Genomic DNA, 23,221 nt, shown 5'->3' with positions numbered 1-23,221 from the left:
GGACATAATCACAGAGCATCAACTCAAATGGATGCTCAAAAGAGGTTCATCAGATACAGCAGGCAACTGAAAAACCAAGAGAAGAAAACAGTTGTGTTAATTAATCTCACTACTTTTAAAATTGATATAGAGGCAATTGTCATGATATTATTAGATCATATGCCACAGCAGGGCTCATTGAATCTTTAACTGACATAATTCAGAGTGTCACACAATTTGGTGACTAAAACTCAGTGGGCTGAGGAAAGGTCACTCGAGCCAGAACGTTAACTCTGATTTCTCTCCACAAATGCTGCCAGACATGCTGAGTTTTTCCAGCAATTTCTGTTTTTATTTCCGATTTTGTTTCCGATTTACAGAATTGGCAGTTCTTTTGGTTTTTAAACTTAATTTCCTTAGTCTCCTAGGAGGATTCCTTGGTACCAGTGACAGATATCACACCAAGCAAGAAGCGATCTTTAAATACTACGACCAACACAGTGAGTCTGTTGGTTGGAAGGCTAGTTTGTGATGCAGAGTGATGCCAACAGCATGGATTCAATTCCTGCACTAGCTGATATTACTATGAAATCCTCTTCTTCTCAACCTGTTCTCTTACTCGAGATTGACCCTCAGGTTAAACAGCTAACAGTTGTCTCCCTCTGTAATGCAACCTTATCCTCTGGCACCAAGGTGACTAATTTTACCTCAGTCTTTGTAACTATGGGCACTATATCAGTGTAACATACATAGTTGTTAACATGCAATAAATTCTCTCTCTTGTAAGAGTCTAACAAGAACAGATTAAGTGGTTTTCCTTGACCACAGTAAACTAAGCAGACCCTGTAAATCCCTATCCCAAAAGAGGGCAGTAGCAGCAAATCCATCTTATGGTGAGCGACATTACAGAGGGACCATGCAACACTATGGAACAGTGGTAAGGACTGCTCATAAAATAACCACATCATCCACCTACCTGTCATCTTTCTATCCCCACCTACTTACATATTGCCACATCCCTTCATCCACTCATCTACCACACTATCCCCTAAGCTACCTACCTTACACATGCCTTCCCTCCATAGGTTTTTACTGAGACTTTGCAGCAGTTAAACACTTCACTTACTGGAATACAGCAATTAGCACTGCTTCAAACAAAAAAGATGCAGCTGACATCCCCCAACGATGCTATAATACAAGGGTTCAGCCGAACTGAAGGTACACTACACATAACGTAAAACATCCATCACGGGAACTCAGGCCAAGAAATACAGGTAGTGGTGTGATGACCACGGATCATAATGCCTGATCCCTATGGACAAACTGAACTTTTAATTGCAGTGTTTTTGTTCAAAATAAGGTGAAACTGCCAAAGGATGACTGTGACTATGACTGTCCAGAATGTCTCCTAGAATGTCACACATGAAGGGGTCAAGGAAGTTTCAAAATAAGAAATGCATTGCAAGCTAACATACAATCTTGACCAAATAAAAACCAAAAGAACTGCGGATGCTGTAAATCAGGAACAAAAACAAAGTTACTGGAAAAGCCCAGCAGGTCTGGCAGCATCTGTGAAGGAAAAAACTGTTAATGTTTCGGGTCCGGTGACTGTTCCTCAGAAGGATCTTGACCGTCTCAGACAGTGCATACGATAGGAGAAAAGACAGCAGTTTGGGTGAGAGACACATTTGCATTTTCCCCTTTCAAGAATACAAGGAGCAAAACAAGTTTCAGCCCTGGTCAGCCTGTGCTAGCTTGCAGAGGTGCTTGTTTGTGCTAGCCTGAGTAACCAATCAACTCACTCTTTCATTAAGTCAAGAAAATTTGGTCACATGGGCCCTTCTAAAACAAGTTCATTTGATCTGGGAGAAAGGTACCCCCTAAAAGGGGAGGGGATCCTTTATTCCAACCTAAGGGGACAGGTGAACAAAGAAGGAGAACCAGTTCATCCTGCCTCACTCAGGAGCTTGACAATCGAAGGCACCCCCCGGAACCAAAATAAATCAGCAAACTTGAAGATTAGTTATAACAGGGGGCAAAGGATAAGAGACTAGGCGTGGGAACAACACAATCTGGGCCATTATTTAACTTGGTTATAATCATTAGGTGTCTAAACAAATGCTGCTTTGACACACACAGGAACAGTTGGAGCAACAAAAGTTCAAAACTCTTGCAGCTCTCCCAGTTAAGACAGTCACAAGTATTAAACTACTTATTCTCTGTATGGATCAAAATCAAACTGCTAACCCCTACACACATTCACACTTTTCAACATTTAGGCCCAATGTTTCTTGAAACAAAATTATTCTCCAAAGATTCAAAATTTTAATGTATTAGGAACACTACGTGCTTGTGAAATACCATTAATCAACCATACGCTATAGAAATATTTGGCAGGTAGGGGGCAATTTCACCACTATTTTTGTGAAATTGAAATCTTTCTCTGTTTCACCTGCAATGATACTGTGGAAGAGGTGATATGCATTTAGAGTCATACAGTCAAAGAGATATACAACACGGAAGCAGACACTTCGGTCCAAATTGTCCATGCCGACCAATTTTTCCCGGATAAATCAAAAGTCCCATTTGCCAGCATTTGGTCCATTTCCCTCTAAACCCTTCCTATTCATACATCCATCCAGATGCCATTCCAATGTTGTAATTGTACTAACCTCCTTCACTTCCTCTGGCAGCTCATTCCACCCTCTGCGTGAAAAAGTTGCCCCTTAGGTCCTTTTCCCCTCTCACCTTAAACCTATGCCCTCCAGTTTGGACTCCTCCACCCCAGGGAAAAGACCTTACCTATTTACCCTATCCATGCCCCTCATGATTTTATAAACCTCTAGAAGGTCACCCTGAGCCTCCAGGGAAAATTGCCCCAGTCTACTCAGCCTCTACTTATAGTTCAAAACCTCCAACCCTGGCAACATCCTTGTAAATCTTTTCTGAACCATGTCTAGTTTCACAACATCCTTCCTTCCTATAGGAGGGAGACCAGAACTGTATGCAATACTCCAAAAGTGGCCTAATGAATGTCCTGTACAGCCTCAACATGACCTCCCAACTCCTAAATGCAATGCACTGACCAATAAAAGCAAGCATACCAAACGCCTTCTTCACTACCCTGTCTACCTGCGATTCCACTTTCAAGGAACTATGAACCTGCACCCCAAGGTCTCTTTGTTCAGCAGTACTGCATAGGACCTTACCATTAAATGTACAAGACCTGCCCCAATTTGCCTTTCCAAAATGCAGCACCTCACACTTATCTAAATTCAACTCCATCTGCTGCTCCTCAGCCCATTGGCCCATCTGATCAAGATCCCATTGTATTCGGAGGTAATCTTGTTGCTGTCCACTACACCTCCAATTTTGGTGTCATCTGCAAACTTACTAACCATACCTCATGTTCACATCCAAATCATTTATATAAATGACAAAAAGCAGGGGACCCAGCACCGATCCTCGTGGCACACCGCTGGTTACGGGCCTCCAGTCTGAAAAACTCATTAATCAAAGTTGGAATGATGAGCGTTTCTACTTTATCAAAAATTATTTTGTCCAAAAACTAAATGAGTGTACATTTAATGAAACACTTCAGTAATTAGAAATGCCAAGACAAATATCTGTGTAGAACAAACTTTACTCGTAAATTCCCAGCAAAGGGTTTAAACAGCATGGTGGCTCAGCAGCCTAAAGCACTACACTGTATAACTGAGAGACACAAGCATTCTGCTTTAAGTCACACCACTGAATTAATTATCTCTGCCTTTAAACAGCTGGGCAAACAGGAATCAGAGGCACCAAAAGGGAAGCAAGAAGCAGTTTCTGTCCCAGAGATCACTGTTTTCTACAGCCTATCAGCTGGATCAGGCTATTAGTGAAGGGCTGAAACAGGTTTGATGCCAGTTTTATCCGGCACCTGGGATGCAACCCAGGGAGAGGGGAAAAGAAGAAAAAAAGTAAGAATTAAAAATGGTACTAATGAAATTACTGCAGTGCGTCTTATGCAAAATGAATACGTCCAGACTCCAGTCTGACCCCGGTAACAGGAAAGTGAAAAATCTCTAATTGCTGAGACTTTGCGAACTTAAGCTCAGTTTTGTCTTAAGGCTCAAGAACAGGAAATGGCAGAGAGTCAGGTCAAGGAAACTTTTCATCTGGGTTCCATTAAGCTCTGATTGGAGTTCTATCAGACTTCACTCTGGAGCGGGTCACATTCCCATTTCAGGGCTCAAAACAAAGTTTGCAACTCTTTACATTTTGTAGCAGCCAGCTTGAAAGAGCAAATGTATGTTTTATTGCCATAATGCAGCATGTCAAAGCCAAAACAATGAAAAGTATTTAAACAATAGTTCAAGACTAAAGTTGAAAACATATGTTTGCTTTAATCAGGAAGTGCAATATGATTGCGAATGACCCTTGTACTTACCTTCCCATCCACATCTTGGTCATCAGAATCATGAACAGGAGCACACTCACTGGCATGTCCATAGCAGAAGCAATTCCCCCGAACTACCATATCATAGATAGCATAATAATATTTTTCTTTGATTTCTATTCGAGAGTCCAGCAAGTTGTCACCCAGAGTATGGAGTTTGGTAAACTTTATCCTCAGGTTTGTGATCTTCAGCATATCTTCAAAACAAAATATCTAATTAAACTAAAATCCCTCATTAAAATTAGTACCTTAGAAACAATGAAGTTGTTCGTTTTCTCAAAAACATTCAATTTTAATTTTACTAGCCAACATCCACTAATTCTGCAATTTCACTGTATTGCAAGGCTAATTAGAAGCTAAAAAAATCAAGTTTTCAAATCTGAGATAACAAGGTGTAGAGCTGGATGAACACAGCAGGCCAAGCAGCATCAGAGGAGCAAGGCGGCTGACGTTTCGGGCCTAGACCCTTCTTCAGAAAATCTGTCGACTTTGATAATCTTGAAAAGTGCTTTATGACAAATCAGTAGGTTTAGAAATTGAAGTAGATTCTGTGCTCAATCTCAATGCAGCATTACAAATGTAATGCAAAATATACTGCAATCAATCAGATTGCCTAATCTTTTCCAATAGCACTTCAGCGGACATCTCTGCATAATTTACCATACAGAAAGAATTCAAGACTGACATAAGTCTGATAGAACCAACACCTCTTTGATTAATCAGTTCCAAAATCTATTTCATCTTTAAAAACTAGATCAATTGAGGGAGAAAAAGAATTGTAGGTTTCTTCCTGAATTCCACAAAGCCAATAAAATAAAAAGCTGGAGAACCCCTGCATGAGGTCAAGTTGAGTGAAACTGCTGTACAAGATAAAAATTCAGCTTAATCACAGCCAATGTAGCCCCTTTCTTGGTAGATTCTGAACGAGAGAAAGTGCTTCCACTGATCAGAAACAAAAGTTGGATTTAAATGTAAACCTGGGTGAATCTGTCATTCATCCAAAATCCAACTCTCGTTTATCCTCAAATTCAGTTCTGGGGGTGGGGGGTGGGGAAGAGGGAGAGGGGATGGAAAGAATCAAACAGAGAAATGCTATGCTGGCATTAAACATTCTTTTTCTTTCTCTGTATTCTCTTTCACCATCACGACCAGAATATCCTTAGTGTTTCATTGAGAACACAAATGGAACAGACAAAAATCAAACAAAGGCTGGAAGTTAACAATTTTTGTAAAAAAAAATCTACAATTTCCAGTCCTCTGCCAAAAACAATATCCTGATGGGGAACATCCTACACTTCTTTACTGTAACCAGGTTATATTCAGGCCAACAGGAAGCATGTGGGGCAGACAGGAAACTATGATTAATACACATTTATTTACCCAGTTACCACCATTGATAAAGAAACATTACCAGAAAAAACAAATACAACAGAAAATATTTAGAGGTTCATGTTAATATTGGCAGGAATAAGATTAAATCATTGTACTGTGTAAATCATTGATAGCAATCAGAGGAAAAATTACAGGAATGTTTAGTTTTTATTAAAAGGATTAAATTGTAGTAATATTAGCAAGTGTAGAAGTAACAATTACTTTGTATTCTCCGGCTGTATGGATCTTCAATTTTAAAGGCTGGATCCAGTACCCGATAGATAACCTGAAGACAGAAAAGTTTAATAAATCATACAAGTGGCAATGCACATGCATCCTATAAGGATGAGAAATACATGATAATGTTTAGATAAGTATTTTGGAATGATATTTTCAATCATTATTTTGGTACTCAGATTTTAAGTTGAACTAAGCTGAAAGCCCTGGCCGACAACTGCTTGTTACTAAGCATTTGTTACAAACCTCTCCTTCGGTAGAAGGTTCAATATCAGAGTACCGAGTGTCACAGATAATGTCGTCCACTTTCTTTAATGATCCTGTTGGAATGCCTGGAAAGGATGATTCGCAGTCGTAAGCATAATACCGATAGACTTGCCAGGTCTTCCCAAAATCAGAAGATCGCTCTATCATCATAGCAGCTGGGCGGAAAGTCTAGAGAGAGAAAGGAGAGACGTTTTATCGTTTTCAGAAAGTGATTAAGTTTAGGCAAACCTATTCAATGATTTGCATGTATGAAATGAAACTTAAGCACAGGGTTGGTGTATCCAACCTATTCAGCCATTCAATTAGATCCTGGCTAATTACAACTCTATTTAACGATCTTTAGTCCATTTCCCTGATGCCCTTATCCAACAATGTTCTGTTGATTTATTGTGAAATTTTCAATGGGCTCAACATCAGTTGGGAGAGAATTTCATGTATCTCACTATCCTTTGTATGAAATACCACTTCCAGATTTTACGTATGAGAGGTCCTGCTCCAATTTGAAGATTACTTACATTATGGAATTTCTCCTGAAGGGAGTAGCTATCTTATAGAATCCTCTTATTAGATAACCTCTCACGCTTCTAAACTTAAAGGAATACAAAGTAAATTTATGTGAAATCTCTTTAGAATTCAACCCTCACTACCCCTGTAACTGCAAAGCAATGTAAAAAAACTTGAACAGCTTTGAAATGGAAACTATTACTGACTAAAGAGTTCAGAGATAACAAGAACTGCTAATGCTGGAGTCAGAGGCAATACAGCGTGGAGCTGGAGGAACACAGCAGGCCAGGCAGCAGAGGATCAGGAAAGTTGACGTTTCGGGTCAGGACCGTTCTTCAGAAATGGGGAGAGTGAAGGGGTCCCGTCCCGAAACGTCAGCTTTCCTGCTCCTCTGATGCTGCCTGATCTGCTGTATTGTCACTGAATAAAGAATAAAAAGCACTGAAGGCACGTTACTGCCCTGCTAGCCATTCTGCATTTTCTTTCTCCTCCGGAAAAAAAGTTTCATAGATGTAGAAGAAAACTGCATTTTGTTCATAGCCATAATGTATGTTTAGGTAAATATTTGGTAGGTTAACAAAGAAATATTTTCAAATAAACTGAACATGCACAAATTTGAAAGTAGAAACTTCAGCCTCTATGGAGTTACGTGTGCATCAATTAGGAAAGCAGATCAATGGCTCCCTGAAGTTGTTCTTCCATTTGTAGATTATAACAGGGGAAGGGAAAGTTCAAAAGGCTTCAGAAGTTGACTTGTACAGTAGATGAGTACATGGTTTTGATATGCCAGATTTCTATTCTGTACAGTTCAATACTAATTATTTTGTTGATGGTCAAGGTTCATTATTTTTCCAATGCATTTTATATTGCTTAGATCTTGTTTTAAGATCACAAAGCACAAGACATTACCTTGAATAATAAGTAGCGATTAGATATGCTTATTCCCTTCATCTCTATTTAAAACATCACAAGGGAATTAGGGATCACTGTTCAAAAATCAGTGGTCGCCCATTTAAAACATTTCTCAAATTTTTGAGAAAGTGGTAGAAGCAGAGTCTTTGAATATTTTTAAGGGGGAGGTAGATAGATTCTTATTAAACGGGATATTGATGGGCTATCAACAGTAGGTAGGAATGTGGATTTAAGCTTAAAATCAGTTCAGCCATGACCTCACTGAATAGCTAGCTGGCTCAAGGGACCGTATGACCTATTTCTGTTCCTGATTCATACATCTGTATGCCTGAAAGGCAACTGTACACCAGGAAGTGGAAGGATGGGATGAGCGCACGAGAATTACAATCACTGGAGAAGTGGTACTGAGCAAATTGTTGGGAGCTGCAAGCTGACCAGCCAAGGACCTAGTGGACTTCATCTCAAGTCTTAAAATTGGCCAGTGAGACAGTTGGCACATTGCTATTAATTTTTCAAAATTCCCTACTTTCGGGGAAGGTTTCGTTAGATTGGAAGATGGCAAATGTAACTCCTTTTTTAAAAGGGAGGGAAACAGAAAGCAGGAAAATATAGGAAAGTCTGTTTAACATCTGTCATAAGAAAAATGTTAGAAGTTATCAGTAAAGATGTTCTAGCAGGGCATTTGGACAAGTTCAGGGTAGAGTTAACAAATGGGGAATCGTGTTTAACCAATTTATTTGAGCTCTCTGAAGAAATGTGCTGTGGATAATGGAGACTTGGTGGGTGTATTGTACCTATATGTCCAGAAGATAAGGTGCCACAAAGATTACTGCCGAAAGAGAGAGGTATAATACTGAAATGACCAGGTAATTGATTGGTTTACAGGAAGCAGTGCTTAGGAATAAATGTGTCTTTATCATTTTGGCAAGATTTTATAAATGGTGTACCACAGGAAATTGCACTGGAACCTCAGCTGCTTACAATTTATAGGAATCATTTGGATGAAGGCTTGGATGGTATGGGTGCCAAACTTGCTGCTGAGCTAATGATAGTTAGGAAAATAAGCTATGAAATGGATATACAGAGTCTATTAAAAAGGTAGTCTAAATGAGTGGACAAAGATCTGAGCAGAGATAGTTTACCAATTGTCCATTTTGGCTAGAAATATAAAAATAATAATTTTCTAAATAGTGAGAGAATGCAGAACAAGTAACTGCGAAAGCCAATAGAATTTTTCCATTCATCAATAGGGGAATTGAATCCAAAAGTATGAACATTATGCTTCAGTTATGTGGGGCATCAGCAAGACCATGCCTGGAGTATGGTAGAAAGTAGTTAAGGAAGGATCTAAATGACTTTGAAGCAATTCAGAAGATGTTCACCAGACTAATATCTGAAAATTGGTGTATTGTCTTACAAAGAAGGTCAGATGAGCTAGGCTCATATTCACCGAAGTTTAGAAGAGTACGAGATGACCCGATTGAGGGGTCTTGATAGGGGCAAATGTGGAGAGGATGGTTCCTCCAATAGGAGAATCTGGAAGTAAAGGTCACTGTTTAAAACTAGAAGTCATTTAAACTGGACATTTTCTCTCTCTTCTCAGAGTATTGCGAGTCTGTGGAACCATCCCCTGAGAAGGCTGTTAAAGTAGAGTCTTGGAATATTTTTACGACAGAGGCAGATGGATTTTTGGCGAGCAAGATGGTGAAAGGTTATCGGTGCAGGTGGATATATCAAGTTCAACATATAATCAGATGAGTCAAGACCTTAATAAACAGCAGAGCTGATAGATTTGAGGGGTCAAATAACTCCTGCTCCTTGTTTATACATTGTATGTAATACAAAGTATTCTGTTAAATGAGAAATTTGGGAAAGAGGCAATTAGAAAGGGCTACTAAATTTTACTAAATTGTCATATTATTCTCCATGATACAGATGGAAAGTAACTACACAATACAGACCAGAAGGTCCCTCATTCAATCCCTAGCTGCATAGAAAGCACCTATCAGTTGGTAAAATAACTATATCAACATTATTAGTTAGTACAAAAAGATACTGGAAACCTACTTGGGAATAGAAGCTAATAAAAAAAAAAACACTGCTATTGAATTGGAACTTAAAGAAGGTTTTAAACATTGTAACAGCTCAATCCAAAAAAAAAACTGCCCTTTGCCCAGGGGAAAGTTTCACCTAGCACTTTTCCAGTATATTCTGAGAGGCATCCAGATCGAACTCTCCATGTTACATGTACCCACAGAATGATCGGAGGTGGCATGGCTGCAGATGTTTCCTCCAAGTAACAACAAACAGTATGAATGGCACTGCATTGGACATCCACACTGATCTTGATTAGGATTCTTCAATTATGAAAAGACAAATGAAGGAAAATGAACTTGTTTACAACTAGGACACAAAACAACAAAAGGAGTCTACTATAAGGACAACTGAGAATGAGCAATAAGTTACTTACTGGTGATGCCACGTCCCAAAAATGGATTTTTAATAATAGTTGATGCCATACAAATGCTAACAAAAGGTTAACTCAACTAAATTGGAATCGCTTTAGATTCTTTACATTAAGTGGACTAGCTCATCCAAATTATGGTGGCATAGCATCACATTCATTTTCTAATTTCAATTTGCCATACTATTAACAGCTAATAAAAGCATCTTTAACGTTTTTCAGCTGGTTGTTTATAGACCAGTCTTTATAGGACGACTAATTCAAATACAGGAGAGCCTCTACCAGGCAGGTGGAAATCAAGCATAAATTGTACATTTAAATTTAAAAACAAATTGTATATTCCTTAAGTGGAGCTTTATAAAACAGAAATGAAAGGTGTGAATGTCAGATTATTCATGGAGGAGTAAAGTGTTGCCTTTCTAAAAGCATGGTAATAGGTCAGAAAGATTCGTAAGCTCCTGAAAGAAACTTCAATCGTTTTACAGCTCAAAGTAGTAATAACTTACACAAGTTTAATGCATACACACACAGTTATTAAAAAGTCTGGAAACTCATGAATGGCCAATAATCATTTGTGACTCACGCATGTCAAAACAAGTTTACTGATAAAAGGTCATTCCGTATATTCCTTCCGTTAATAAAATTTACGAGCCTTTCAGCAACAGGATCACTTGTGCTGAACTAACTGTTTACCTTGAAAGTCATGATGAGGTGGGTAAAATGGAATTCAGCTTCCAGATCTAGCTGAAGGGAAACATTTTCCACACCTATGGAAAGTCAAATTTTAAATTAAAAATAAATGCACGGAAAGCTCATAACAACTTAAACATGTTACTACTACAAGTAACTGGCAAAAAACAGGATGCAAATTACATAGAAATTGACATACACAGAAACAGACCTTTCAACATAACTGATCTATACTGGAGTTTATGGCCCACAGAAATCTGCTCCCAAATAAATCCTACTAATAAAAATACAGAAAGCAATAACCTCTACCACACTATTAAAAAAGTCAAAGCATAATTAATAAAGGTACTATGAGAAGTGATAAAATGAAAGAATTTAAGAGAAACAGATTTTGGCATGAGTAATTTTCCAATATCTTTTCTATAAGCACCGATTTGAGGGTTTAATAGAAGCAGAAATTCCTTTGAACATGCCAAGAATGCCCCAACAAACCCTAGAGTTTTAGTTCTGTGCATGTGCGTTCAAGAAGAGGGAATGGATCACGTTCACAATTCAACTGAGAGTTTTTACTCTATCATCGACTCTGCTGTGAGAAAATCCGACATTTCTTGTTGGAACAACAGACAGGGGAAGAAAATGTATATTGAAAATATCACAGTAGTAAAGTATTTATAAACACTTCTATTAAAAAGTCTTGAGACACAAAAAGGCACAAAAATAGTGCAGAAAATATAAATTTCCTAATAACTTCAGACACATTTTTCCTGTTTTTCAGAAAAAGTAGCTAAAGGGGCTGTGCATGTACAGGAATCATTACCTTGACTAATACAACAACGAATGAGGCAAAATAGTACAAGTCGTGAAAGATCCAGCTTCAAAATGGAGTCATGGTAGAGGACACTAACTGCAGTTCAAAAATGACTAAATAATCAGGGGGTTAAAGCGTGGGATGGAAGGGATAAACACAATAAATATCACTGGAGAAAAAATATGCGGAAAGCTAATAAGGCTAAGGCCAATAAGTCTCCGGGACCCGATGGGTTGTATCCTGGCATTTAAAGGAAGCAGCTGCAGAAATAGTCCACGTGCTGGTGGGAATATCCAAGAATCCTCAAACTCTGGAAAGGGACCAGGGTTTGGTAAACTGCCAATATAACACCCTTATCAAACAAAAAAAAAAATTAATCAGCCAGTTAGCTTAACATTTGTCATTGGGAAAATGTTACACCATTATAAAGGATGTTACAGCAGAACAATTAGAAATACAATGTAATCCAGCAGAAGCAGCAAGGCGTCATGAAGGGAAAATCATGGCTGACAAATTTATTAGCGTTATTTGAGGAGGTAACAACCAAAATTGATAAAGGAGAACCAGTAGATACATTTCCATTGCCAAAAGGCATTTGATAAGACACTGCAAGCAAGGCTACTGAATAAGAAGCCATGGTGTTGGAGATAGTATATTAACAGGGAGAGAGGATCGGCTAACTTACAGAAGACAGAGTGTCGGGTAAAGGGATCACTTTCAAACTGTAACTAGTGGAGTCACAGAGGGATCAGTGCTGAGGCCACAAATATTAACAAAACATATTAATGACTCAGATGATGGAAATAAATGTACTATCGTCAAGTTTGCAGTTGACACAAAAATACGTGGAAAGGGAATTGATGGTGTAGTGGATAGCGAAGGAGGTTATCTCAGAGTACAATGGGACATTCATCAGATGGGCCAATGGGCCGAGGAGTGGCAGATGGAGTTTAATTTAGATAAATGCAAGGTGCTGCAATTTGGAAAGGCAAATCAGGGCAGGACTTATACAATTAATGGTAAGGTCTTGGGTAGTGTTGCTGAACAAAGATGGTGAAGGCAGCGTTTGGTATGCTTGCCTTTATTGGTCAGTGGATTGAGTATTGGAGTTGGGAGGACATGTTGCGGCTGCACAGGACATCGGTTGGGCCACTTTTTGAATACTGTGTTCAATTCTGGTCTCTCTGCTATAGGAAGGATGTTGTGAAACTTGAAAGGGTTCAGAAAAAATTTGCAAGGATGTTGCCAGGGTTGGAGGGTTTGAGCAATAGGGAGAGGTTGAATAAGCTGGGGCTATTTTCCCTGCAGTGTCAGAGGCTGAGGGGTGACTTTGTAGAGGTTTATAGAATCATGACGGGCATGGATAGGGTGAATAGGCAAAGTCTTTTCCCTGGATTAGCAGAGTTCAAAACTAGAGGGCATAATTTTAAGGTGAGAGGAGAAAGATTTAAAAAGGCACTAAGGGGCAACTCTTTCACACTGCAGTGGAACATGTATGGAATGAGCTGCCAGAGAAAGTGGTGGAGGCTGGTACAATGACAACATTTAAAAGACATCTGGATGGTATATGAATAGGAAGGGTTGAGAGAGATATGGGTCAGCATGAACAAGTTGGACCGAAGGGTCTATTTCCATTCTGTACAGCTCTATGACTCTAGGGAGGATGACATAAGGAGTTTCCAGAAGGATATAGATGGAGGGAGTGGGCAAAAATTTGGTAGATGGAATATAATGTGGAAAATGTGACATTATGTACTTTATACACAAGATGAATAGAAGAGGTGAATATTATTTAAACGGCAGTAGATTACACAAAGCTTTGGCAATTCTAATGTGCAAGTCACATAAAGGTAGCAAGATTTCAGTGTGTAGTAGGGAAGGCAAATGAGCTGTTGGCCTTTATCTCAGATGGCGGTGAATCTGTGGAAATCTTTACTGCAGAGGGGTTTCAAGGCTTTTTGTTAATTATATTCCAGGCTGAGAGTGACAGCTTTCCAATTGGTAAGGGAATTAAAGATTTATGGGCATAAAGCAGGAAAGACAATTTGAGGATTATTAGATCAGCCATGATGTCATCAATTAACAAAATGGACCTAACGGGATGAACACTAATTCCGATCTGACATTTTTGGCTCAAACCAATCAAAAAGATTTATTCCAGAATGGAAAGGAGAAACTGTGGGGAAGATTTTGCTGGGTAGATGAGCTTAGGTGGCCTAGATGGTCTTCCACATCCACAGCTATCTTCCAATCATAGAATCATAGCATTCCTACTGTGTGGAAACAGGCCATTCGGCCTAACAAGTCCACACCACCCCTCTGAAGAGCATATCCAGACCCATCCTCCTACCCTTTACCTATAACCCTGCATTTCCCACACCTAATGCACCTAACTTACACACTGCTGGACACCATGGGAAATTTAGCATGGCCAATCAACCTAACCTGCACATCTTTGGACTGTGGGAGGAAACCACAGCACCCGGCAGAAACCCACACAGACGTGGGGAGAATGTGCAAACTCCACACAGTCGCTTGAGGGTGGAATTGAACCTAGGTCCCTGGCGCTGCGAGACAACAGAGATAACCACTGAGCCGCTGTACTGCCCAGTCCTTTTGGCAACACCGCAGATAAACCTGATCTGTGGAACTGGTTGGTCCATGAGCAGACAAGCCATAACACCTCACGAAGATTGCATATGTAAAATAACGATGACGCTAGAGGCAACACATATGGTGGCTCACAATATTATGCTACGACATTTTTTTTGAAAACTGAAAACTATTTACTGGCCTGAAAACTAGACACAGCTCATCCAGACTCTCTTGTAAAAATCCATGGTACGGAAACCAACAGTGAAACATCTAAGTTACTCAAATGAGTTCCATGGGTCAACAAGTTACTTCCGGAGAAATCCGACTCTAGCCATTTAGATTTACATTTTAGAATATTCAGGCCATTTTGAAAACACTGAATCAAATTACTTTTCAGTAGCTAATCATTACTGCTCCCTACCATCTACATTAATTTACTGTATAAACAAAAATTAATTACCAAAATTTAAACTATAAGGGCTTCATGTTTTGGTTCAGCAAATTTTTTTTTGAAGGATCAAATCCTTCCGAGTGTCAACATTTACATTGGACTAGAGTCTTGGATTCAGGGTTTGAGTGAAGATTTGTAGCTTGGGTGCTGTTTGTAGATGGTGGTGCGTTCGCCGAGTTATCAAACCTCCCAACTCGGTGAACACATCAACATCTAGAGTCTTGGATGCTAGTTAAAGCTCCCTTCATTACCAAAGAGTTCTCCTGTTATGTCAACATTTTTCAAATTTATGATTTTTTAAATAGACATTTTTCTCTCAATTTTCTTTGTTTTTTTTAACTTCTCCTTACATAATGCAGATATTGTTTTATGAGCATAAGAGCCCTCTATCACTTCAGCCAAGTGGTAGTGCAAGATCTAGGTGGTGTTGAGAACTGGGGACCTCCTTAAACCTCTGTTAACTCAGCATTCCATATGAACTCGTCTGTTAGATATTAGTAACTAGCCTTCTCCAAATATAAACACATCTCCATATGAAAATAGAGGAGAGATCATACAAATCATCAAGGTCTTGACTCGTCTGCCACCCCACTCCATTATCAAATGTAGTGTATTGAAAATAAGGTGGTTCCGGTCTTAGAAGTAATGAAGACTAACCTACAAATAGAAGTGGGCAAGGGGTCAATAGTCATCTGACTCATGATTGGCTGTTCTATGCCATTGATGATGATTAACACAGCATTAATGATGATTAACACAGCATTGATGGCCAGCCCCAAAATGAGGAATATTAACAGGAACAGAAGACAAGGATAAGATGGTCCTGGGAAACAAATCAGGCCACCTCCTTAGGGAGAAGACAAGAAGCTCCCCCACATCAGTCCATGGGAAGAACAAGGACTTTTGGTACGAAGATCATCACAAAAGACCTTAGGGGTGTAGGAGTGCAATGCCTCTACTCCTCCATTCTACAGAAAAGCTCCGGGATTGGTAAAGCATTCTCATCCATCACAGGTTGTATATTTCCTTCCTTTGCCTAATTAATGTACATCTAAACTGCTGTTTCTCAATAAACTATCAGAAAACTGCTATAAAAGCAACTGACGGTATTAGTTAATTGTAACCATGAATCCCCTAAAATCAACAGAGGATCAAATTTTATAGTTGGTTTCTGGTTACTTATCAGAGCTGTTGACTGGATACTCTGGCTGATTTGTACCGCTCCCTCTCCAAATCCAGAAAGTGTAAAATTAATGAAAGCACTCTTGTGCACTTATATAACTCTCCATAGGATAGACAATAACTTCTAAAACAGGTCTGTTTGCTTAGTAACACACCAGGAGCTACTTACTCACAAACTTACTACATTGAAAGTTCTAGGTTAGTGCTAATTATGCTTCAAAAGTATTATACAACTGCAGGTTTTTGTTGGTCTGCATTATCCAATAAAATTCGGACACTAAACACACAGCTTGTTTTATGATGTTTTTTATATTCATATTTTCATATCACTCACCGTTTTCAGATTGCCACCAGGTGTTTAGTCGATTGTGAGCAAATGTTGTGACAACATTCTCAATCCTATGACTTTTTGGATTTTCAGTAAAAGACTCGCGTGAATCACATGAAAAACATTTTTTTTCTTCCTGCGAAAAAGAAACTGAATATTTAGTATGCTTTGTAGTTTCTTCATACCAAATACGATGCAAAATTGGATGAAACCTAATCAACAAAATCCGATACATATAGTAAACATGTTTTGTTCATATTTTATAGTGGAATACACACAGTACCAAATTTATCTTGCCCTTTGTAAAAAAAACTCTCAATGCTCTTAATGTGGACAGATGAATCAATTATGATGCTGGGTCTCACTGATCAAGAGCAAGTTTCACTTATAGTTAATGGTGAAATAGAAGATCAATTAGAGTGACATCGGGGATAACAAGGATTATTTTATGCTCGTTTAACCATTGAATGGAGAAATATACAGTCTGATCTTGTTAGACACGCGACCATGAGGGAGGCAGAGGGGAAGAAACAAAAAGAACGAGCGAGAGAGACATACATGCAGAAAAAGTGAGAGACAAGAAAGAAAAGAGGAAAAATGATAACAGCAGGGAATTCCAAAATAATCAAAATTAGGGACGAGGAGCCAAAAATGAAGCAGCCGTAAAATCTGAAGGTGGTGGTTTCAGAACCAAGGGGATAAACACCCAAAGAACTGCAGATGCTGGAAATCAGAAACAAAAACAGACATTGCTGAGAAAACTCAGCAAGTCTAGCAGCATCTGTGGAGAGAAAACAGAGTTAACATTTTGGGCCCCAATGACCCTAGTTCAGAAGTTTAGTCAAGAACAGGTCAGCAAAAAACACAGGAGTACACACACAACACACACACACCTATATCTAACATGACAGAAAGTATACTAAAATATTCTGCCAAACATCACTCTTTCCTACCTTTCAAAGCATCTTTGTTATGATAGGAGATCTGCAATTGATGTGTAGTAAAAAAGGCTACACTTTGCAGTTTGTACACCAGGCATAAATTGTGTAGAACTATAGAATAACAGTCATTAACACCGCATTATGTCACAATCTCATGCCAGAATAGGAAAATGTCTTAAAATAAACTTCTGGCGATTACTTCATGATAAAGTATTCATAAAGAAGTAGAATCATGTATCATTCTTTCATGATAATGCCGGATGCAAGTAACATGACGCCTTGCTTTCAAACTTATTACTCTTACATCTCATTTGTGAACAAAAAAAAAAATCATCCAACATCTTTTTAAAACAAAATGAAAGCACTTTGAAATCACAAATTACTCTTAGGCATTCGTCCATGCCTTTGATAACTTTGGAATCACTACAATTAAAAATCAAGAACATGGAAGCCAACTTATCCATCTGCAATCCATTACTGAACTCCCAACAAATCACATACCATGCAGTTTACATCTATCCAGGGGGTAAAATTCAATTTTAGTCAGGGCTCATAATAGGCAGCTGATCCACAACTGCCCAATATGCACCCTATCTGGTTTGTGTTCCTAATATTTAATCAAAATTACTGCCTAGAAAGTAATTATCAGGGAAAAAAAGTGTAAAATGCCAAAATACTTTTATGCTGTCGTGCATTTCAAATGCTTACGGTATCTTTATTTTTGCCAAAATATACTTTATTCATAAAACAGGAAATCTTTATGTACTTAGAGTTACTAAAGCAGTTCTGATCAATACAGTTTTTATGTACAAAAGAAGAAAACAAACATTGGTGTTTGACTTTCTTGGTAGATACAACTAATACAAAGGCATTTCTTAATTATGCTAGGATCTAGGAACTATTTACACGTATCTGAGGTGCTGAGAGGTGTCTGATAATTGAATGGATCCCCACTATACTTTGGCAGAGAGACCTTAGACAGTGCTCTTTCCCCTCTACGCATAGGCAGTAGCTGCCTCAAGCTTTAGTGCATCCCTCAGCATGTAGTCCTGGACCTTGGAATGTGCCAGTCTGCAACACTCGATTGGGGTCAACTCTTTCAATGGGAAGACCGGCGAATTTTGGGCAGACTAAAGAGCATTTTCTGCCCAGTTGATGGTTTTCCAGGCACAGTTGATTTTTGTCTCGGTGCACATCCTGGGGAACAAACCTCAGAGCACAGAGTCCCATGTCATGTGACTGCTCGGGACAAACCTCAACAAAAACCACTGCATCACTCTCCAGACTTCCTTTGCAAAGGCTCATTCCAGCAAGAGATGAGCGACAGTCTCAACCCAGTCTTGAAGGCAATGTGCGGTGGCACAGAGAGTCCAGGCATTCATGAAGGATTTTACAGGTAGATTGCCCTTTCCCCACAAAATAAGTGATATCTTGGTGTTTATTGGAAAGTTCTGGTGATGAGGCATTCTGCCAAATGGCTTTGACAGTCTAGTCAGGGAACCCATGACAGGATCCACTCTCTCCTTTTCCCTCAGGGTCTCGAGAACACTACGTGCTAACCACTGCCTGATGGATTTATGGTCAAGAGATAGTAGAAACTGCAGATGCTGGAGAATCCGAGACAACAAGGTGCAGGGCTGGATGAACACAGCAGGCCAAGCAGCACCATAGGAGCAGAAAGGCTGACGTTTCGGGCCTAGACCCTTCATCAGAAACGGTCAAGGTTGTTTTTCTTCACAAATTTCTCCACGAGGGACAGGTGATTCAGGATTGTCCAACTACTTGGAGTGTTCTGCAGCAAACAGGGCCAGGCCCATCCTTTGGAACAACGAGGACAGGTAAAACCTCAGTACATAGCGACACTTGTGTGTTTGTGTAACGAGGGTCTATGCACAGCTTGATGCAGCCACACATGAACGTGGCCATCAGGATGATGGTGGTGTTGGGTACATTCTTCCTCACTCCAGCGCTTTACACATAGTGTCCCTTCAGACATGGTCCATCTTCAACCTCCAAATGAAATAAGAGATGGCTCAGTGACTGCAGCGGCACAGGTTTGGGGAATAGGCCAGATCTGCGCCACATACAACAGAGTATCTCTCACCTGATGATTAGGTTTTTACCTGCAGTGCTCCCATCTGCCCAGTTTCTGACTCACCTTGGGTGATACACTCCTCCCAGGTTTTGGCACATGCCCCAGCCCCTCTGAACCACATACCCAGCACCTTAAGGTAATCTGTCCCGATGGTGAAGGGGATAAAAGATCGGTCGGCCCAGTTCCAGCAAGTTTAAAATTTGAAACAAATTTGCCTGTGCAAGAACACATATAGCACCCAGAGAGAATTCAAATAACTTTCAGCTTATGTTAACTAGAAGTCTACATGTGATGCTTAATGTATTGACAGTCATGGAACACCTGTGAAAAGGATTAAGCACTGTGACCAGGTTACAGCTGTCAGTAAGAATTAAGTGTAATCATTTCTTCAGGGCATCATTATTTACATAGTTTCTTGAACAAAGATAAAAAACAGGCACTATCCAAATTTAACCAGATCCCACTTACAAGCAGACAAATAAAACAGGAGTGCTGATTGCTTCCAAACACAATGATTCCAGATTAAAGCAGCTATCATACTCCAATTGATCAGACTTACTGAAAGTAAAGTTTTACACAGTTGCAAGAGAAGTTTTTAAACTGAGCAGCTTATACATTCCACGTCACTAAAAGCTTGTTACTGCTTTAACTACTTTAACTTGAATTGAAGAGGAGAAACAAATTGTTTAAGCTCAAAAGAAACTGGATCAGTTTAATGCATTCCTACAAGATGTTGAAACTGAAGATTGAATAGCATTATGTAATTAAGCAAACTACTACCAACAAAGGTGCAAATAATGAGAGTTAAGTTTACGTGAACTAGGTTTGCTTAATGCTGAAAAGAATACTGAAATGTTGAGAATATTCAGCAGTATCTGCAGAGACAGGAAAAGAGCTGGAGTTTCAAGTTGATAACATTTCCACGGAAGAGACATGATTCATTAGTATGCAGAGACGTACTGTCTTCTTTGGAGGCCGTGCCCTTAATCCGATGAAAGAACTGCAGACCCACATTTTTGTGGAGCTGTGAAGAAAGCTCATTGAACTAAATGTTAACTGTTTCTCTCTTCATAGATGCTGCCAGATCGACTGAGTTTTTCTAGCTTAGATATCCAGCATCTTACTGAAGATGACTGACTGATGTAGAAAGATATATTCATTTTCACCTTCATGTTGATCAACTCCTTGGATACAGAACAAGCTTGATGGTAGGAGACAGAATGTGGTGGAAGAGAGTTGCTTTTCAGACTAGATGCCTGTGACCAGTAGTGTGCCATAAGGATCGGTGCTGGGTCCACTGTTTTTTGTCATTTAGCTAAATGGTTTGGATGCAAACATTAGAGGTATGGTAAGTAAGTTCGTGGATGATACCAAAATTGATGGTGCACTGGACAGCCACGAAGGTTACCTCAGAGTACAACGGAACCTTGATCAGATGGGCCGGTGGGCCGAGGAGTAGCAGATGCATTTAAATTTAAATAAATGTGAGGTGCTGTATTTTGGAAAGACAAATCAGGGTAGGATTTATACACTTAAAGGCAGGGTCCTGGGGAGTGTTGCTTAACAAAGAGACTCTGGAGTGCAAGTTCTTAGTTCCTTGAAAGTGGAGTTACAGGTAGATAGGATATTGAAGGCAGTGGCATTTGGTATAGTTCCCTTTATTGGTCAGTGTATTGCGTAGGATTTGGGAGGTCATGTTGCAGCTGTACAGGACATTGGTTAGGCTACTATTGGAATACTGTGTTCAATTCTGGTCTCCCTGCTGTAGGAAGATGTTGTGAAACTTGAAAGGGTTCAGAAAAGATTTACAAGGATGTTGCTAGGGTTGGAAGATTTGAGCTACAGGGATAGGCTGAATAAGCTGGGTAAAAACTGAAAGAACTGCGGATGCAGTAAGAGTTCTGAGGAAGGGTCACTGAGTCCAAAACATTAACTCTGATTTTTCTTCAAATGCTGCCAGACTGGCTCAACTTTTCCGGTAACTTCTGGGGCTATTTTCTTGGTGGTGTCAGCGGCTGTGGGGTGACCTTGTAGAGGTTTATAAAATCATGAGGCGCATGGATAGGGTGAATAGGCAAAGTCTTTTCCCCAGGGTAGTGGAGTCCAAATCTGGAGGGTGTAGGTTTAAGGTGAGAGGGGGAAGATTTAAAAGGGACCCAAGGGGCAACTTTTTCCTGCAAAGGATGGTGCGTATAGGGGATAAGCTGCCAGAGGAAGTGGTAGAAGCTGGTACAATTACGTTTAAAAAGGCATCTGGATGGGGGATATGCACAGGAAGGGTTTAGAGGGATATGGGCCAGATGCTGGCAATGGGACTAGATTAATTTAGGATATCTGGTCAGCATGGACGAGTTGGACTGAAGGGTCTGTTTCCATCCTGTACAGTTCAATGACTATTATTTTGCACATTTTAACTAGTTGGGAATGAACTGGAATCAGCCATGTACAGTAAGCACTGGGATGATTGAGCATTTCCTGACCCCTTTCTTCAGCAGCACACCCACTGACTCATTGTTCTCCATACTTTCTCTGGGTTATTGTTTTTGAATAAAGATGACTTTCAGCACAAAGAACAAGACTACTACTGGTTCAGTTACTGCAGTAACCATCGGAGCTAAAGTCCTTTTCAGTTAAAATCATTCACTTATATGGTATCACTTCTGTTTCCTTGCATGCCAAAAGAGCAGTCTGCAGAGACAGAAGGCACTGTTACACCGCTTATTTGTATTGCTTCTGTCTTGGGAGAACAGTCTACATGCTCGGTTCTTCTCCAACCCCCAAAATCCCAACTCAGTGATTTGTCACACTTAGCTCAACCATGTAATAGACAGACCTGCTTGTAATTAAGGGTGTTAGGACACTGTGATTATAAGAACCGATGGCTTTAATTTAGCAGAAGATTTGAAGATCCAATGCTTTTGTGAGGAAATGGTTCAATCGATTTGAGGTAATTAGGTTATATATATCAAAGTACAGCTAGCAAGGAGAATGAAATCCACCACTGACTGCACTTATGTAATGTGAGGACATGTAAAGTTGAGGGAAAAAAAGCACTTGTACTGCAACTGAAACTAAATAGTCACTATATGAAGACTGAGTGCCTTAGAAATGTGTCCATCCTGAGAAGAACTGTCTTCTTCACAGATAATTTGTTATAAAAAGCAAAACTACTTCTACTTCTAGCTTAACTGTACCACTTAAGGATTTATGGTTCAACTCCCTGCACATTGTCTTACTTGGCTTCCCTACTTCTTCAAACTGGAGTGCCATTATATCCTCTTCTACACAAAAACTTTTCTTTCTTTCCACACACACTTTACTGCCAAACAAATACAGTTCTGCCTCAACCTCTCCTTTTGCTGACAATAGTCTGCTCAAATGCTTTCTTGTACTTAAGTTCCACATCACTTCCTTGGTCAATTTTCCCTCCAACCCATAACCTTTACTAAGGTCCTGGTTTTTATTTAGTATGTAAGATCCACTTGCACTATGGATAATTCTATGGGATTGTGCACATTCACCCGAGCAGCGAGATGGACTTTGACTTATTGTTACAGTCAAAAGGTGACACCTGAAATCATCCACCACACCTTCAGTACTGCACAAAAGTAACTGAATAGAAAGAAAGTGTTTCTATGTGAAGATATTGCCATTAAATATCTATGAAAATGAAGTCCCTTGTTGACAAGCATTAATACATGAGAAATGCAGATATAATTATTTTTCAATGGTTGTTTATTGATCTTTAATATTTATGAAACACCTGTGAGCCGCTGCCATAAGCAGTCACAACTACAGCGGCAATATCACTTTAATGCCAGCAAATAACAGATCAACTAGAGACAAATTGTATCAGAGATAGTAGGAACTGCAGATGCTGGAGAATCTGAGATAACACGGTGTAGAGCTGGATGAACACAGCAGGCCAAGCAGCAGCCTTCCTGCTCCTCTGATGC

General features: G+C 39.6%; 1 protein-coding gene across 1 annotated transcript in view; it reads right to left on the bottom strand.

Annotated features, from left to right (window-relative positions):
* The window catches only part of lamb1a (laminin, beta 1a), a 66,743-nt gene that overhangs the window by 40,654 nt on the left and 2,868 nt on the right, over positions 1-23,221 (bottom strand). Inside the window, exons 3-7 of the mRNA XM_048610489.1 lie at positions 16,236-16,365; positions 10,869-10,942; positions 6,275-6,463; positions 6,014-6,077; positions 4,412-4,617 (exon numbers count right to left, since the gene is read on the bottom strand). Coding sequence (XP_048466446.1) covers positions 4,412-4,617; positions 6,014-6,077; positions 6,275-6,463; positions 10,869-10,942; positions 16,236-16,365 — 663 coding nt within the window. The remainder of the gene's footprint in view (positions 1-4,411; positions 4,618-6,013; positions 6,078-6,274; positions 6,464-10,868; positions 10,943-16,235; positions 16,366-23,221) is intronic.

Source organism: Rhincodon typus, chromosome 22, assembly GCF_021869965.1.
Source record: "Rhincodon typus isolate 14 chromosome 22, sRhiTyp1.1, whole genome shotgun sequence".
Lineage (NCBI taxonomy): Eukaryota > Metazoa > Chordata > Chondrichthyes > Orectolobiformes > Rhincodontidae > Rhincodon > Rhincodon typus.
This window is presented reverse-complemented; position numbering and strand designations above follow the sequence as displayed.